The sequence below is a fragment of the Notamacropus eugenii genome, chromosome 2 (assembly GCF_028372415.1).
Source record: "Notamacropus eugenii isolate mMacEug1 chromosome 2, mMacEug1.pri_v2, whole genome shotgun sequence".
NCBI lineage: Eukaryota > Metazoa > Chordata > Mammalia > Diprotodontia > Macropodidae > Notamacropus > Notamacropus eugenii.
This window is the reverse complement of record NC_092873.1, coordinates 355715773-355734649: the sequence shown is the minus strand read 5'-3', so window position 1 is coordinate 355734649 and position 18877 is coordinate 355715773. Positions and strand designations below refer to the sequence as shown.

General features: G+C 47.1%; 1 protein-coding gene across 2 annotated transcripts; it reads right to left on the bottom strand.

Moving 5' to 3' along the window:
• Positions 1 to 1912: 1912 nt before the first annotated feature.
• RAPGEFL1 (Rap guanine nucleotide exchange factor like 1) lies at positions 1913 to 16963 on the bottom strand. 2 transcript variants are annotated; one of them, XM_072646332.1, is made up of 15 exons: positions 16423 to 16963; positions 12954 to 13032; positions 11999 to 12134; positions 11513 to 11610; positions 10834 to 10946; positions 10221 to 10388; positions 8404 to 8501; positions 8136 to 8258; positions 7608 to 7786; positions 7415 to 7505; positions 7054 to 7104; positions 6229 to 6316; positions 5656 to 5720; positions 4474 to 4528; positions 1913 to 4167 (listed from the first exon to the last, which is right to left on the bottom strand). In XM_072646332.1, the coding sequence occupies exons 1-15, from the start codon at positions 16946 to 16948 to the stop codon at positions 4043 to 4045; spliced, it is 1995 nt and encodes a 664-aa protein (XP_072502433.1). In that variant the 5' UTR covers positions 16949 to 16963; the 3' UTR covers positions 1913 to 4042. The 2 variants fall into 2 exon arrangements, with proteins under 2 accessions (XP_072502433.1, XP_072502434.1); XM_072646333.1 differs by lacking the exon at positions 1913 to 4167 and having other exon boundaries at positions 5580 to 5720.
• Positions 16964 to 18877: the final 1914 nt, after the last annotated feature.

The window sequence follows — 18877 nt, the reverse complement described above, 5'->3', positions numbered from 1 at the left end:
TTCATCTAATATAAATTCCCTAAAGCCAAAGCAAGTGGACCTTAAAGACCATTACATTGTTTCCTACAATGAAAATAAGCTAATTATTGTAACAAAAGTGTTACATTGGCTCTTAATAAGTACTTATCTGAGTGACAGAGATAGGAGATGAAGAATCATGAATCTGGAGCAGAGAGGTCCACTTTGACTTGACCAAAGAGTGTGGGAAGGGGAGAGATGTATAATATGGCTGGAAAATCAGCTGATGAAGAGATTTAAAAGGCAACAAAAGAGTTTATATTTGATCTTGGAAGCAGTAGGAAGCCACTGGACTTTTAAGTAGGAAAGTGGCATGATCAGATCTGTGCTTAAGGAACAATCACTTTGATTGCTCTCTGGAAGAAGGATTGAAGGTGTGAGAGACTTGAGGTAGGGATCACTTAGTTGGCCATGACAATAGTCTAGGTAAGAAATGATGACAACCAAGCATCAACTGTGTGACTAGACAGTTGGGGATAGAATTTAAGAGGTAGAAATGATAAGATTTGGCAATTGATTGGATATGTAACATAAGCAAAGACTGAAAACCTGGGAGCCTAGAAGGATGATTGTGTCTTTGACAGAAATAGAGAAGTTTGGTAGAGTGGCAGATTGGGGTGTGAATGGTGTGTGTGTGTGTGTGTGTGTGTGTGTGTGTGTGTGTGTGTGTGAGAGAGAGAGAGAGAGAGAGAGAGAGAGAGAGAGAGAGAGAGAGAGAGAGAGAGAGAGAGAGAGAGCTCACTCTCGCATGCACATGCAAATAATTAGCTCTGTTTTGGACATCTTGAATTTAAGATGTCTCCAGGATATTCACTTTGAAATGTCCAGGTTAACCATTGGTTCTTATAAGAGAACAGTTTGGGGAGGAATTGTCTTTGAAGCTACAGCCAAGAGACCACGATATTTACAGCAATCTGAATCCTCTTCTTCTCAAGCTTTTTTTTTGTTGTTTTGAGAGAAAAAGTTGCCCCTTGGAAAGAAAAGCAAAAAAGTCCATTCTCTGCGGGTGCTGGAAGGGAATCTCCTTCACAGTTTCCTATGAGGGTGAAGAGCTAACAGCAACAGTAGCCACCTGAACCCCTACAACCTGTAAACATTGCTCTAATATCCTGTGTCTATGTCCTACAAACTTCAAGAGTGCCCAAAGCCCTGGCAAGGGCTCTCTAAAACTTCTGTCTCTTTGTCTGTTTCCCTATCCCTTCGGTGATCTCCTTGAGAAGTTTGGTGCCTGGACTTGGTCTTTAGGCAAAATGACTAAGAATGGTCATTCTTACAGAATCCTGTAAGTCTTTTAGACCTGAATAGGTCAAATTGTTTTACCTTAAGGCAACCTTGGGTGTTACAAATGGTTAATGTAGGGGAAAGGGAGATGACATTTTTTAAAAAAAATTTCTATGGAGGTCTTTCCCATTCTACATTTTTACCTCCATCTGGAATTTCTACCTATCACTCACTTTAAATACCACCTCCTCCAAGAAATTTTCCCTTATTGCACCACCCAGAAATGTTCCCCCTCTTCTTCTAAATTCCTACAGTCCCTCTTGAAGCACTCACCTTGTACTTCCTAATAATGTTGTCACCTGGGTAGATATCTAACCTCCCCTGCTTTTTTGTACACTGCTTCCAGGTAGGAACTTGACATTCACCCATGTATTTCTCACTGTTCTTTTGCACGCTGTAGGAATTCAATAAAGGTATTGAGTTAAATCTTCACTTTTTCAAAGTCCCACTGTTTTTACTCCACGCATGGCAGCCACCAGACTGTTCTTCACCAACCAAATCCTGAGAGAGGCTTGGGATACACAGCACTGCTCCCTTACTTGCCACCCCACTTTCTCCTCAGACTCAATTAAAAGTAAAAAGAAAAATACAAAAGAGGAGAGTAGCAGACATGTTGATTCAAAAACTTTATTGGCCTTTTCTCCGCCCAACAACCAAAACTGCACAGTACACACCATTCATTCTGTTAAAGCTATCTTGGGGGTGGGAGGAGAGGGGTACAGGGACAGGTGGGAATAAAGGCAGGCAGTAGGAGGCAATGGGTACATGAGGGAGAATAAGGAAGTGAGGGAGGAGGATGGTGGGAAGCCAGTGTGACCAAAAGCGAATGTATTTACAAGTGTGCTAAGATGCTCATACACACTTGTTTAATTGTACATAGGAATGGGGAAGGGTAGGAAGATATTACAACAGGTAAGGGAGAAAGAGTTAGGAGGTGTGAGTATGGCAAAAAAGCTATATGATTTTTTCTGAGTAGAATTGGGGGAAGAAAATATGATGGGTTAAGAAGGAAATTGCACAGACGACGGGGATGGTTAGGGAGATGAGTTGGTAACAGAGAATATGAACAGTGGGAGTGTATGGTAGTGTCTGCGTGTGGGTGTAGGGACATTTTGTAGCAAGAATAAGACAGATGGGCCATATAAAAGGGACTGTACAATGTTACGTATGATACAGCATTACATATTATACAAGGCTCTTTCCCTCTTTTTGTTTTAAAAAATAAATTTACAATTAAAGAGCATTTGGTAAAAAATATATACATTCTCAAAAGAAAAGAAGCAGCAACAGCTGCCACAAAAAGGGAGAGGAGGAGCCAGATAGGAGGGCAGGGTAGTGCCAAAAAACCATGCCCAGTAGCTGCCAGGGGCCCCTGTACCCACACCCCCTTGACTTCCAACCTGGGAGGCCCATAGTGGAAGAGACAGAGAGAGAGGTAGCAAAGGCATTGCCATTCTCTGTCTTTAGAGCCTCCCCTTCTTGGGGGAAGAGGGTCCCCTGCTCAAGGAATGAGAAGCCAGACTCACCCTAACCCTGACTGGGAGAAAGGAAAGACTAGAAACAGAGGGAGAGGCACAGATATCCATCTTCCCATCTTCTATGTGCCAGGTTCTAGGATCAGAAGGAGATTTTGGGGGTGGGAAGTGGAGCAGGGAAAGATAAAATTCCCATTTCAGTGACTAGATACCCCAAAACAAATAAAATAGGATAAAGATGGCATTTGTCATCAAGGACCTTTAACTCCTGACTCTGTGCCTCGTTTTCCTCTTCTCTACCTCCTAGGAGAAGAAGGATGAATGCACTAGGCAGCTTAAATCTATGTTTCCCTGAGCATCTGCTGCCCTTTCACCTCCACCCAGGGATATTTTGGAAATGGGGGAGAGGGAAGGACAGAGAGAATTGCGCAGGGGCTCCTGGGTACACCTCCCACCGGCTGCTGCTCCCTGTCCCCAGGGAAAGCTTTACCCTCAAGCCTGGGCATGTAGGGCAGCACCTGGGGAGCGGAGTAGGAGTAGAAAGAGGGAAGGGATGGGTAGTGAAGAGAGAATGACAAAAACACCCAGGCCCCTCCCAGGACCAAGGCAGACAAGGTAGCACCAAACAGCACAGATCACCTTGTACAATGCACCCCCATTTTGCTAGCTGGAGATCCCATTCCTTTCTCACAACAACTCTCCCAACTAACCCTGGGAAAAGGGATAGCTGTGCAAAAGAGTAAAATAAAGATTTGGGAGGGGAGTCCCTCTCCCTTCATAGCAAAAAAGGATCCCAGGACCACAAGAGAAGAAGCTAGGAGGTATGACAGATATGGAGGCTGCTGGTTTTCCCTCCACAATTCCTTTCCTACCCTACCCTGCAGTTTTCCTTCCTACCTGAGGAGGTGGTGGCTAGAAATTCCTTCCCCAGACTGATCCTGCTACAGGAAGAGGACAGAAGAGGAAACTGCAACCTCTTCTCACTGTCTTGGGGATGGGAGGGTACAATGTCAGCTAGCACTAGAGGCAGAAAGACAAGCAAAACCTAGAAAATCAAAATTCAGGTAGCCTGGAAGGGACAGGCATAAGATCTCAGTGCAACAAAGCTGATTTCTAAACAACCTCCAGGTTGGAGGGAGATCTATCAGGGAAAGGAGGAGATGGGAAGAGGAGAGGGACACACGTGCAAAGTGCTTGAGTGCCAGGTATGGGTACCAGAAGCTCCTGGAGAAGTAACTTCACTGGTACTCCCAACTCCACCACCACCCTCACTGACTATTGGCCTCCAGCTTGTAGGAGAGCTCAAAGAGCAGATTCTGGTTGTCAATGACCTGGAACTGGCGCACATAGGCCTTTGTCTGCAGGTGGTGAGGTGACGCTTCCATCTCCAGGCCTATGGGAACATCAAGGGGAAAGTCACTCCTGGGACCATCACCATAACACACACACACACACACACACACACACACACACACACACACACAACCATAGCACCTGGGGCTGAGGGATGAGAGAGGTACCTTCACTGGGGAGGAAAAAAACAAGGGCCTACATATTTAGAAGGTAAATTCTTTGAGGGTGGAGAGCCAGGGAAAGGAGGACTGGGAAAGGGTTTGGCCTTGCTTCCATAGACACAGCACTCTCACTCATACATGCATACATCTCAGGACCTATCTAACATGGCTATCACCATACTCACAGAGGGGTCGACTCCTATATTTCCGGATTGTTCTCACTTTTTCTGCCACTGAATGCTAAGGAATGAGGATGAGGGGAAAACCAGAAGAAATTACAGTGAATAAAAAAGAAAACACAGATGGCCTTTCTCCCTCTTTTATCCCCTTCTCTCCCCTACCTCCAAGGCCTGAGTTCCCTCCCTATTGAGCTCAACCTATTCCCACATTTTTAGTCTCTGAACAGATCAAAAAAAGGACTCAGGATCCTTGACTTTAGAGTGAAAAGCTACCTTAGAGATAACAGCTCTAACTTTCTCATTTTACAAAGGAAGAAATTAAAACATATAGAAGGGAATTAATATGGCTCTGGTCACTAAAAACAGTAGGATCAAATATAAACTTCTCTGTTTGGAATTGAAAGCACTTCCCATTGCCTTTCCAAGCTCACTGATCAAAATCTTTTCCTTCACACACACACTAAGATCTGTCCCTCATGCACAACATTCCATTTCCCATCTCCAGGTCTTTGCATGGACAGTTATTTCCTAAGCCTGAAATGCACTTCCTTCTTAACTCCTCCTCTTAGAATCCTTAGTAGCTTCCTCCAAAGCCCGAGCTAAGTTCCACCTCCATGTCCACTAGCTATGCACTAGCCAGTGCATCTCTGTGCTCTAATTTTTATTTATTTATTTCGTATATATTTTGTATGCATATATATTCGTGCATGGTGTTCATCTCCCCACTCCCAAAAAGTAAGATCATTGAGGATAGGGACTTTTTTTCTATCTCTAGTGCCTAGCACAGTGCTAGAGCATAAATGATGATTAAAAAATGCTTGTGGATTGATTGATAGCCAGCAGAGCAAGATTCTCTGATTTCCAGTTCCACTATGCCGTGCTTGATTCTCCCAAATGAGAGTGGACAGTGAGGGAATGGAAGACAGCTAGGCTGGGCTTCAGTGCCCAGAGTTAGCCTGAGAATCCTAGTAACTGGGTGTCAGATCTGTCACATGTGGGAGGGTTGCCAAGGCAATGCTGCCTTAGAGATGGGCTTGGAATCTGTTTGACAAACTTGGGCACTGCAAGGAAGGATATTGTCTGCTGGGCATGGTTGGTGAGGCACAGCATACCATGAGCTCAGAAGAGAAGGTGGAAGTCCAACCCCCAGTTCATTAGGAAGGGCATGTGAATGCATGGTTCGCTCACCAGCTTCTCTATGTTGACTAATCCATCCAGGAGAGTCTTGCTGCCTTCATGCAGGAATGTCAAATCTATAGAGGGAAGGAGGATGGGAGAATCAGGGATGTATAGGGAAGTCAAAGAAAACCCTTGGAAAATCACTGTAGTGGAGAGTTGAAGCAATTCAGGGTTTTTCTGCACAACCATACAACATTTCATAGCCCTCTAGCCTGGAAGACTTGAGATTTGGGATTAGAGTCAGGATTTAAGGCAAGGTTCCTTAACCTGGTGTCCACAGACCTCTTGGGGGTTTGTGGATAGATTCTAGAGAGTTCATGAACGTAAGTGGTAAAAAACATTATATCTTTATATCAGTTTAATTGCTTTGTTTTGTTGTCCTTCATATTTTATTTTGTTCATTTATAAACATTCTTTGGATTCTCCATAGGGGTCCATAGCCTTCATCAGACTGCCAAAGGGGTCTGTGACACACACACAAAGGTTCAGAAGCCCTGGTTTCAGGTTCAGGGGATAATCTGAGGGATAGGAACATTGGTGAAAGGTCATGAAGGGTCATGTTTGAAGGTCAGGGCTCTTCACCTTTGAGGATTAGAGGCACGAAGGGGATCACTGGTGGCTTCATCTTGGATACAACCTCTCTGTAACTTTTGTGGTTCCTGCAAGGGTCCTAGAGAATAGGAATAATGACTGGCGTTTATATAGGACTTTCAGGTTTACAGACTGTTTTTGAATATTATTTCATTTAAATCTCATAGTAGCCCTGCTGAGATAGGTAAAAACTTTGTTGACTATTCCTGTGATTTCATCAGCATAGGGGGCTCAGAGAGGAATTTTCCTTCTGAATGAACATATTTACTTCAATTTAAAGCATCAGAATTGCTTTAGACACTAAATGACTTGCTCAGGAGCACACTCTCAGCAGGTATCAGAGGTGAGACTTGAACCCACATCCTCCTGAATCTGAGGCCAGTCCCCTATCCACTCAATAATGCTGCAAATGAAGAAACTTAGGCTCACTGAAAGTAACCATCCCTCAGTCAGAAGCTGTCAATGTAAGAAGAAGAATTTTAGCCTTGCTTCCAAGTCCACTCTGTAACCACTCTACTACCAGCTGGCCAGGGATCAAAGTAGGACCTGACATTACATCTAGTGAGTGCTTCCACTCCCTTTTTAACCTTCCTGCCTCAGTTCCCTCTCTGAGCATGTGGCTGGTTTTGGGCACAGGAGAATGGGGGGTGGTGACTGTTCTTCCAGCTCCTCACAGATACATGCCTTCCTTACATCCTTTTCCATTTACTAAAAGTCTGGGTTGGTCAAGTAGCAAGAACGTCTCTGGCATCCTAGGGAGGTGAGCATATTTGTACACATGTGTGGAAGGAGGGAAGAAAAAGCAATCATACTCACTGTTAAATTCTCAAATTTTCGGAACAAGTTCTTGAATTTCCCAGGAAGTTTCTGAAGAAAAAAGTTTGAAGAAAGGAAAGAAAATGTTCATAGAGACAGCAGTGGTTTCAGGGTAGCTTTACCTGGGGAGGTGGTGGATGGAGAGGAATGATCAGCTTGCCCAGAATGTAGACTAATAGGGTGGCAAACAAAGAAAGGGACAGGGAGATTCCAGCTTCATTTGAGGAGTTAATAATGGCACAGGAAGAATTATTGGGAATAAGGAAGCTAGAACCTTGAGATGGAAGAGGGGCTAGAACCCAAGGTAGAAGGGAGTCAGGAAAAGAGGGAGAATCCTAGAGGGCAGGGGATATCCCCTCACCTCCCAGGTGAGCCGAAGGCGGCTAACAGCAGCATTATCCAGCCCCATAATCACAGCATAGAAAGACAACAGGTCCTGATTCTGTTTACAGCTGTTTAGAGTAAGGGTTGAGGGAATGGTGAGTAGGTTTCAGAGACCCCAGCCTTTCTGAAACAGGCCCCCCCCCGCTTTCCCAATCAGATTTGGGGCTCACATAGCTGCAATCTTGATGAACTTCTTGAGCAACTGTGCTCGCTTCCCCAGAGGCTCACAGAGCAGAACCTCCGTGGCCACCCAGTGAGTGACCTCGCTGCACCTCTGAAGCAAAAGCTCCAGGTTGGCTGTCTCCCGTCGGCCCCGCTCTCCATGGAACACGTAGTCCACGAACTCCAGCTAAGCCACCAGCCAGTTTACCAGTGAGGGAAGACAAGTAGCATGGAAAAGAATGAAGAAAAGACAAGAGGGAAAGAGTTGGGGGAGACAGAAGTTGAGGTGGGTGTGAAGGAGAGGACAGTGGATGGAGACATCCAAGGGAAAGGAGATAAAGGATGAAAGCAGGGATACGGAGTTGAGGGCAAACAGGAGTCAGTATAAAAGGGATGTGGAAAGACAAAAATAACATTGGTACAAGGTCTATCAGTCCTCTCCCAACTTATTTCCCAGTCTTGGTCTCCTTTCTTCCCTCAACCATCCCTTCCATCTAGGCCCTCTTCCCTTCCCCACTTTCCACCACCCATCCCACCTCATGCACACATCTGAACAGCTCCCAGTGGAAGGCAGTGAGGTGATTGGCAATATCCTCTGGCTCCACTCGGTGAATCTCTGTGTCCCCAGGGGATACCTGGATCTCCTCAGGGAGAGGTACCTGGGGGTAAGGAGCACAAGGGTGTTCTTAGGTAAGCTACTCAGGATCGTGATCTCATGTACATGGGTTTCCCATTCCCCTTGCTTAGAGGAGCAACACATTGAAACTGGAGGTGGGGGTGGGGGTGGGGGTAGGGAAGTCTTACTAGTGCTTCATAGCAGTCCCGGGTACAGGCGAACAAGTGGCTATTGATGCCCAGGGTGGTAAAGACACAATCCTCACTGGGCTGTAGCAGGACTTTCTCTGTAGGCAAAACCCAAAACCCAACCCTTCAATCCATGATCTAGGATTTCAGGATTTCTGGTTCCTCTTCCTCACAAAAATAACTGAAGCTGCCCCTCTTCCTCACCTCCCAGTATATCAGGAGCAAGCCTACACTGGTAACACCATCTACAGAGCTCTCTCTCTCTCAGACTCAAGGAAAACAATAAATAAAACTAGCAATGACTTGGGCTGGATGGGTCAAGATTGATTTTGTTACTGTTCCTGTCACATAGTAGGTACCTGACAATTCCTTGTTCGTTTTAAATAATTTTTTGACATCTTTTGTTTTTATAGAGGCAACTAGGTGACACAATGCACTAAACCTAGAGTTAGGAAGACATGAGTTCAAATCTTGTCTCAGACATTTACTCCCTGTGTGACCCTGGGCAGGTCAGTTAACCTCTCTCAGCCCCAGTTTCCTCATCTATAAAATGGGGATAATACAAACCTCCCAAGGTTATTGTGAGGTTAAAATGAGATAACCTATGTAACTTGCTGTGTAAATCTTAAAGCAACATATAAATGCTAGCTTTTAAAATTTTTTACATTGCTCAAATTTTCCCTGTATTTCTTCCCTCAGAAGGAAATCCCATATCAATAAATGCTTGGTCCAGTGGATTGAGCTGAACTCACATTGACTCAAATTCTTCCTCTGTAAGAGGATAGGGGTTGAACTAAATTATATCTTAGATTGTTATCTACTTTCAGATCCTAAAATTCTAAAATGACCAGTCAAATATCCTTTGGATGGGGGGATTTAATCATATGTTAGCAGCAAAAATTCCATTAGAACTTCTAGACCTTTGTCATATCACTGGAAGACTCCCAATCCAAGTAGGTGGCCTAGGTTAGGGGCATCAAATTCAAATAAAAATGGGGGTCACTAAACCACACATAAGGATTCTGTTGCCGCATATTGACTTAGAAAACCATATAGTGTATAAACAAATTAGATTGCTTGGTGTCTTGTAGAGAGGGGAGAGAAGAGAGGAAGGGGAGAAAAATCTGGAACTCAAAATCTTATTAAAAATGAATGTTGAAAACTATCTTTACATGTAATTGAAAAAAATAAAATCTTATTTACTAAAAAGAAAGAAAATAATAATGTTACATAGTAACATTATCTATGTTCTATTGTATTTTTATTTATTTTAAATATTTCCCAATTACATTTCAATCTGGTTGGGGGCACTCAGGAATGTTGTGGCCACCTGGGATACCCTCTGGCCTGGGATGTACTAGTCTTAGGGGTTTCAATCAGACTTATCTGAGTTTCTAAAAATAACAACACCCTTTTGCATTTGTAGCACCTTTTTTCCTTTTTTTCCTTCAAAGTATTTCTCTCATTCTTATACTTTGAGTACTTCTTCAAGAAAGTGGGGTAGGGAGGAGTGAGGATTATTCTCCCCATTTTACAGATGGAAAAGTTGAGGCTATGAAGACAGAGCAGGCTTAATGTGTTGTTACTACCCTAGACATAAGGTCCCTTTCCTGTGCCTTCATCCTCGAAGACAAAGAACTCTCTAAATACTCAGACAGAAAGCAACCAGACAATGAGATGGAACCGGACCCCAGGTCTCCTGACTCTATTTATTAACTTCTGTTCCAGAGAGCCAAGTCCATTTCTATGATTCTTTCCTTATCTAGACTCCTCAGCTACATCCCTGCAATTCCATCCCACCCCCAGGCTTCATTCACCTCCTGAGGATGCTACAGCCACAAGAATGAGGGAGTCCTCACGTCCCGATGACTCCTCTGAATATTGCAGCTTCTCTGACACTGATCCCAGGATGTCTTGTACGGAGGCTGATAGGCGACTTCGGATGGTCACGTATGAGTGGTCAGGCATGTAGACCCTGCAGAAGACTGAAAGGAAGAGGCAGAGAAGGGTTGCTGCTTATTGGAGAATACAGTGACCACATCCAACTCTCACTGTCTCCTCACCCTTTGCCACCTGGGCATTATATCTTTGGCAGCTGAGGGAAGGTAGTGACGGTAAAAGGCAAGTCTATTTTATTACCTTCCATTGGAAACTATTCCATTGTGTGCATGAGGTAAACTGAGGTGTGATATGATGGTAGACATAAAGGAGAGTGTGACTAGGGCGAAGGGAAAAGTATGGGTATAGGATCTGAGAGATTCCCCTGGGGAATTACTGGACCCAAAGAAACCCCTTTAGCAGGCTTCAAGACCTCTAGTAACTCCTCAGAAGGACCCCAGAGAAGCCCAGTGGAGATCCTAGGCATTGAACATACAAACTTTCAGGGATCCCTACTTTCCCAATCCACAACCACACACCCATAACACTTACTCTCATCTGAGCCCCGGAAAGCCACCCGAGTTTGCAGACAGGAATCTATTCGACGGAAGTGACGAAAGAGTGGCTTTACTTGCTTGCTGGGTGGTTGGCTCTCTTCTGGAATCCTGGCACCAGGTATAGCAGGTATCAGTGGGCACTGCCCCAGAAGCGGGTGCACCAAGCATCAGCCAGCAGACATACCAGTCTAGGGGGCTGTGGTCAAATAGGCACTGGCCTTTAAATGGGGTGACAAGGTGAAGGAGGTGGTACTGATATAACTGATAATGCCAGACATCTTGGGTCACTATTTCAAATAAATATTGATCTATCATTTTGTGTTAGCCTCTGAAATTCTGTAGCTCTTACCATTAGTACCTATGTCTTATGGTACTTTTCATGTACTGCCTGGTAGTTTAGGCACATGTCTTATCTTCCCCCAACTAGAGTATAAGCTCCTTGAGGGAAGGAGAAGTATTGTGTTTATCTTTGTATCTCCCTTGACCCTCACCCCATCGACATGCACAGGCCCTAAACATAGTAGGTATTCCATAAGAATCTGCTCAATAAATAATCATCGTGTCCATAGCTGATGTATATGGAGAATAGGAAGGAAATAATCCTGGGTATAGGAAACCAAGTTTCCCTCTCAGAGAAACTTGAGATGTCTATTTTCTCCCACTTCAATCCTCACTTAAGTTCCACTGTCTCCACCAGCTGGTGTAGTCTCAAGGTGTCCTCTCGGAGATCTTGGTAGAGGGACTCATCTTTCATGATCAGTAGATACAGATCCTGGGGGAAAGGGGAATGCGACACTTCAGGGATGAGGCTAGGACCACCATGCCTAAAACCAACCTCTTTTCCTAAATTGGACCAGCCCTATCTCACACAGAAGTGGCTGGGGAGGGAAAAGGTTAAGGAGTCACTTAGAGTGAAAGGCTTTGGCAGAGTGTGTGTATCATATGTGTTTGTCTAGGGGTGAGAGGGTTCTATGTTTTCTCAAGTTGCATGACTATTCCAAGCTCATGCGTATGAGCAATTTTTTTTCCCCAACTATTTTTTTTCCCTTGGGTCCTCAGCTCAGAGAGTGTTTCTTCAACAGAAATAGTCTCCCTCAGAGACCCTGGAGCCTCCTAATTCCAGTCTTCTTTACTGTACTTCTAAGTGGGGTGGCACCCACCTTAATGATTCGACCAGCACACTCTTCTTCCTGCAGTAATCCTTGGTATGTCTCCAGAAAGTGGAGGAGCACAGCCAAGCATGCCTGTTTCCGGCCTAGCCCCTCAGCCCCCTCAGTACCATCTGACTGAACAAAGCTGGCCCTAAAGTTAAGGAAAATGGTACCACAAGACCAGATGCAGGGGCTCTACCCCTTCCTGTCTCAGACTCTTTGCCCATCCTTCAGGACACTAGGGGCTGAGGAGAAGAGGATAGATAATTAACTTCATATTCCTCCTACCCCTTGCCTTGCATCATGGTGGGTGGGAGAGAAAATGGGGTCAGAAGAGGGCCCCCTCACTGGGGCCAGGATACCTTCCCTTCCCTAGTCTCAGCAACTTGCTCAGGGTAAGGAGGGGGCACTCCCAGTTTTTACACCATCCAATCACTACCAATTTGAGTTCCACTTCAGGCTGTCCTGACTCCACCCACCTCACTTAGGAATTCACTTAGATCAGGGGCTCTTCACCTGTTCTGTGGCACAGACTCCTTTGGAAGTCTGGTGAAGCCTTTGGCCTTTTCTCAGAATAATGGTTTTCAATAACTGAAGAAAATGTTAAATTTCTGTTAGATGTTAATTCAAAATAAAGAAGTCATTTTTTTTTTCAGGGAACTCTATCCCTGAAACCCTTGAGATGCCTCAGGGAGAATCCCTGCGTTAGACTGATAGCCCAGCTCCTGGTGACAAAATCTCCAACAGGCTAGCTGGTGCCTCACGCTTATAGCTGACCCTAAAATGATATATCAGGTGGTCCAATATTTATAGCAAACCCCATAATAAGCCAGCAGGTGGCCTAATAGTAACTGTAGTAACTTCTTAGTGTTGGGGAAGTACCCCAATGACAGGCAGCATGCCTACCTCTGGCTGGCTGGGAACTGCTTCCAGACCCTCCCCAAAACTCCCAAAGAAAGGATATTACTGGTACAGCTCCTGCAGGAAGCTCTCAGTAGGGAGGAAGAGCGAGTGAGTGAGGACAAAATCATCCAGCAGAATGTCTGTACAGAGATTGGCAGGGCAGGTGTCAGAAAGGCACCGCCTGGCCCAGGAATGCTCAAGACTAAGAAAGCTACCAGCTTGATGCTGCCCCACCTGCCAGGGGGCCAAGTTCTCCCTTTCCACCCCCCATCCCCCACTCTAGGTCAGAGCCCTAGCCACCTGCTTGAACATGTTGGGCACACCAAGTCACATTTATGAACACTATTGCCTGCTGCTCCAAGGGCAGGGTTAGTAATCATGGTAGTGGCTGGGGGAAGAAAGCAAGGGGTGGGGGGCTATGGCACCTTTATTTATTTCTCCTATAGAGCATTTCCCAACTAACTCTTCTACTCATTTTCCATGAAGCCTGAGAGGGGAATGAGAAATCAGACAGGATCCTGGGAATGAGATATAATCTAACCTTCTTTAAACCATAGAAACCCCCACCAGTACCAAGAGATGGAATCTCTGGACCAGAGAGACCCCATGGATGGAACTGAGTGAAAAGAGAGGGGACCAAAATAACTATCTAGCAGTTATGGAGTGCTTTCCTTACACATGCTATCTTTCCTGTGAAATAGATGCCACTATTATCCCCATTTTACAGCTAGGGAAACTGAGGCAGAGAAAGGTGAAGTGACCTGTTTGAAGTCATATAGCTAATAAGTGACTGAGGCAGAATTTGAACTCAGGTCTTCCTGACTTGAAGTATAGCATTCCATCCATTGTACCAGCTAGCTTCTTTAAAATATCAACTCATTGTCTTTCTCTTCTATCTCTCTCCATCCTTCCTCCCCCTCCCACACTTCAAAAACATCTTCCAGTTACAGGCAGGCAGGCCAGGACCAGCCCTGTACAAGAGGGAGAGGCAGCAACCTGCCTGGCCTCTTTGATCCCAAAGCCCTGAGTAGAAGTCCCATTGCCTCTGGGTGCCACAGGAGGGAAGGGTTAATGAGGGAGGAGAGGAGGAGTGGCTCTTCTTCCTCCCCATCCTAGGCCTGGCTCAGCCAGTCAACCAGGTACAAGGTCGCCCTGACTTGCAGCCAGTTTGGGGGTAGGGCAGGGCCACTTGGCGCACAGACAGGAAGGAGGGAGAGAGCCAAGTGTCCTAGCTGGGGCAGGTTCAGGGTGGGTCTTCAGGCATTGCTCCAGGGAGAAGTCAACCCATAAGGTGGCTCCTGGAATACCCATACAGTGGCCCTTGGTCTTAGCTGCTGGCCAAGGTCCCTAGGATAAGTAGTCATAGAATCAACGCTGGTAGGACCCATAAAGATCTAGTCTAAGGCCCTCATTTTAATTCGAGAAACATTTATTAAATTCCTACTGTCTTTCTGGTATTGTGCTGGATTCTGAAGATAGAAAGAGAGGCTCAGGGAGCCTAAAGCCTTTTTTTTTTTAACTGCTTAAAGTTCCACAGCTAGTTAATAAGAGAGCCAGGAGTGGAATTGGGACTCTTAAACTCCTGAGTACAATGCTTTTTCTACGGCACTCCCAGAATTCTATTGAGCTGAATAATGACTCCTCAAAGACCCTAAGGACTAGGAAGTTTCTGTCGATTTACAGAGGTACCCATAGCAGCCACCCCTCCATGACATACTGGTTTATCTTTCCCCAGTTCCTTCCCTCTCTCCTATAAATCTGCAGAGCTCGTTTGGCTGCCATGATGGTCTGCTACTCTGCTGTCTTCTCACCTCCAACACATACATTCTCTGAGGAATTAGCCTGACTGAAGGCCCAGAGCCAAAGGATACAGATCAATACAGTGTCTGTTGGCCAGGCTCAGGTGTAAGAAAAAAAAGTCAGCATCTCCTCCCTTTCCTATCTCAGTGGCCCCAACTACCCTGCTGAACTCTGGGAGAAAATGAAGGCAAAGGGAGTTCCTTGTGCTTCGCTAGGACAGATACCAGGAACAGCATTACATTCCATCCAGACTGTTGAATTTGTAAGGGAACCAGGGAGAGAAAAATAGAGATCGGCATATACATGGGGTGGGGGCTATAGTTCACTGTCTGCAAAAGGGGATGTGTCATATACAAGCATATAGAGTGTGTGGCGTAGGCGAGAAGTTGCAGTTAAGGGAGCTGTGTGTCTCTCTGATATTTTTCTAATTAAATTAAAAAGGTGTCAGCTCCCCAGGGCATCTATAACCTGAGCCAAAAGGAGGGGGCTTAGGTGTCCAGGAAATCTAGGAAAGGAATTATACTCCCCGACTTGGGGTCCGCTGGGAAAGAATGAAAAGAGGGAGGAGTCTGATGCTGGTTGGTTCCTTTTCCCATATCCCTGATTCCCTTCCTCATTTTCTGGGCTTTTTTTGACTGCCAGAAGACTTCTTTACTTAACCTAATGCCACCCTGTGTTTTCCACCCCAGGGACCTAACATCTTATTGTTTCTGGGGCCTCAGTTTCCTAAACTGTTATTAGAGGTAGGGGTGGTAGGAAGAACACATAATTAATCAAATAAAGACTTCCTTGGGTATATTTATATTAATGAGGCTTTATGCAGAGGCTTGGAAAGAGTGGAATCATCTGGAGAGGTCTATTTGGCATCCCAAGCCTCCCATTTACATACCACCTACGTCCATAAGCAAGTCCATCCCCACACCTTCTTATCTGCATCAATGAGGATACTTTTCTCCACCAGGGACCTTTCAGGCAGCTCAGTAATCACTTATGGCCATCTAACACTAACTATCCAAAGGCACAGCTCCTAAGTATCAGCTGTGGGAGTTGCTAGACTGAGCTATGAATTCCTCTGTGAAGTTCACTTCCAAGGGGGTCTTCTTTTTCTCTGGGGGTTGCTCTGGCCTGATTCCCACTTCTCAAGTCCCACCCTAAATGGCATTTTGAGATGCTAGGCCCCAGCTCTAGGGTGGGGGTGAGGATGATTCAAAATCAAGGGCTTCTAAGGCTCTGCAGATGGAATGCCTCAGAGGAAGAGGAAGGCTATGTTCTGAATGGCACAGTGTTGATAACCAGGTAGGAAGAGATCAGACCCTTATCTTAAATAACCAGAGTAGGCCAAGTGTGAAGGGATACAGGTAGAGGCATGCCAACTTCTCTTGTCCAGGAACACACCATACAATCTTCTTGTTGACCCCCCACCCCCATCACCCCAACAGACACAATATGCTCATGGTAACTGATACCTTCAAACCCCCATTCATGATACATCCTGAGGCTTCACTTTCACTAGGAATATTCTTCCCCCTCCTCCCTCCCTCCCTCCCTCTCTCTCTCTCTCTCTCTCTCTCTCTCTCTCTCTCTCTCTCTCTCTCTCTCTCTCTCTCTCTCTCTCTCTCTCTCTCCCCTCCCCCTCCCCCCCAGCCAAAGGATGAAGAAGAGAAGGACACATATTCCCCATTCCTTTCCCGGCCTCAGAACTGGTGCGGCAGCCTCGGCCAGTTACTTACCTGAGGTCCCACTGTCCCGGGGAGCCCCTCCAGCCAGCCGCTCTAGGATTCGATTGAGCAGATGCTCGGGCTGGTCTAGGGACCCCAGAGGAAGCCAGGGAGGTGGAGTGAGGGGCTCTCCTGGGGACAGTTCGTCCGATGAGTAGGAGGATGGGGAACGAAGAGGCCCCCCTACTCCAATTGGGCCGGGCCCCGGGGCTTCATCCAGCTGCAACCAGCAGGGTCCCCCTCCAACTGGTTCCCCAGCGGTCCTGCCAGGTTCTCCCTCTTCCTCCTCCGTAGGCGGCTCCAGCCCGGGTTCGGCAGGGGGTTCCCGGAGAAAAGAAGGGAGCAGCAAGCGAGATACACTTTGGCGTCTCTGCAACTGTCGGGGTCCCCCCACTGGGCCACTACCTCCCGCAGGCCCTCCTCCCCCTCCGCCCCCAGGCCCGCCACACCCCCCAGTACCCCCTCCGGGTCCTGTTCCTACAGCCCGCCCAGCCAGCTGCGACGTCTGTTTCTTCAAAAATTTTTCCAGAGGCTTCATACCCCAACCCCCCCGCCCCTGCCGGGACCGCCGGGAGGACCCAGGTGTCCGGGCCGCGGGCGGGGGGTAGCGCAGGGATGCTGAGAACCGAAGTGGGGCAGATCGAAGGGTTGTGTCAGGCGCGGAGACCAGGGAGCAGAGGTGCCCGCGGCTGGTTGGCAGCTGACTGGAGTCCAATGTCCAGTGCCCCCGGGAGATGCCAGCAGGAAGAGACACAAGCTCTCAGCAGACCCCCATGCCTCTTCAAGCGGTACCGGGCCCAGGCGGGCGGCCCGGGTGTCGATCCGGTGCCCCCTAGCTCGTGGGCCCCGGGGCCCGGCTGCTGCAGTAGAAGCGGCAGGCGTATAGCAACAGCCGAGGACACCGAAGAGGAGGAGGCGACGGCTGCGCTCCCGGCCCCCGGGAAGGTGGCAGAGCTGAGGCCACGCCCCTTCGAGCCGAGACCCACCCCTGTTCCCTCCCAGGTTCGGCCTCCATCCTTGGACCCGCCCACGGACTGCGCTAGGCCAAGATGTGGCCCCTTGAACAGATCTGGGACTGAAGTGGGGTCAATGAGGGCAAGAAAAGACGTTCAGAAATAAATGGGGGCGTGTGGGGTGTGGCATGGTACACTACAGAGACCAGAATTTGTCTCTTTCCCAATCTAGACCCGTGAGTCTAGTCAGGCTTCATTTTAAGGGTGATCTGTGGTACAGACATCTATCCAACTCTCCTGTAGGAGCAGTCCAGGGCAGATAATTGACTGGATATTGTCGTCTCCGTCCCTATTTTCTACTTCCAAGACTATGCACCTTAGGAAAACTGGCATGGGCAGGTTCTATCCCTACTTCACACCTTCCTGTCTGAAATTTCTGTGCAAGAATCTCTTAGCTGTGTTGGTGCTGTCCAGCAGCCGGGCAGGGTAAAAGTGGGGTGGTGCCTGCTTGCTCTCTCAGAAGCCTGACGGGACACAATAAGGTGGTTGCCCTCTCTAGGGCGGGTACGAGCAGATGAACAAGTTTTGGCAGGTCAGGCTGGGTAAGGAAAGCAGTAGCAGCCAGGTGGAAGAGACCAACTGCTCCAAGCACCTGGGCACAATTGGCAGCAGGAGCTGGGATACCAAATATCAGTGAGCAGCACTCAAAGAGTTACCTGTCTGTAGCTGGCAACAGTAGCAGAGGGTACAGAATTGGGATTGGAAAAAAGGGCTGTCTGGACACTGCAATCTAAGTGGTTCCTTAAGTCTCCTACACATTACAGACTTGATGCCCAGACTAAAATTCTGCCCCTGAGGTAAACTATGAAGGGCAGACTTGGGTTCTGTACAGGGTAAAGTGTGGGGATGAGCATTCCTAGGTGGTGCTCTGTGGGAGAGGTGAGGTAGTACCAGCCCTGGGCAATGCCCCACCCCTGTTTACTGGGCCATGGTCTAGGGTGGGGCTGGGGAAAGCAGGGAGTGGTGGTAGAATTGAACGAGATGTATGTACATGTCTATGCATGTGCATGCCAGGGTACATGTGTGCTAGAATGTGTTCACACAAATATAGCCACCATGTATAACCATGTGTTACTGGATTGTTGAGGGAGGACAGTGGAAGTGGGCATGTGTGGTCAAGGAGCTCCAACAGCAATCTGGAGGTTGGTCTCCTGGATCCCTTCCGTAGGACACCACAATACCCAAGGACAATGGCTGCAATGGGGCAGCTGGAGTGGGCTGAAGCTCTGGAGGCAGCAGCTCTGTGCAAGTAAAGTGAGGGAGAGCTCCTCCCTTCACATGAGGCTGTTACCAGATTAATCTAGTTGCCTTGACAACATCCCTGGGCAGAATTTGGGGCTGTCAGCTAGGGAGGGCAAAGGATAAGGACAAAGATTGGTTTAGGAAAGGCGGGGAACCCAGAGAATAGGACATTTCTATAACCTGGGAAAAATGGATCCCCCTACTCCTAAGAG

Coding starts and splice junctions, on each gene's coding strand:
- RAPGEFL1 (XM_072646332.1), bottom strand. CDS start 16,948: ATGAAGCCTCTGGAAAAATTTTTGAAGAAACAGACGTCGCAGCTGGCT. Junction 6,317..7,053: donor GAAAATTTGAGAATTTAACA/GTGAGTATGATT, acceptor CCTATTCTCTAG/GACCCTTGCAGGAACCACAA. Junction 5,721..6,228: donor CGTGCCTCTAATCCTCAAAG/GTGAAGAGCCCT, acceptor TTCCCTCTATAG/ATTTGACATTCCTGCATGAA.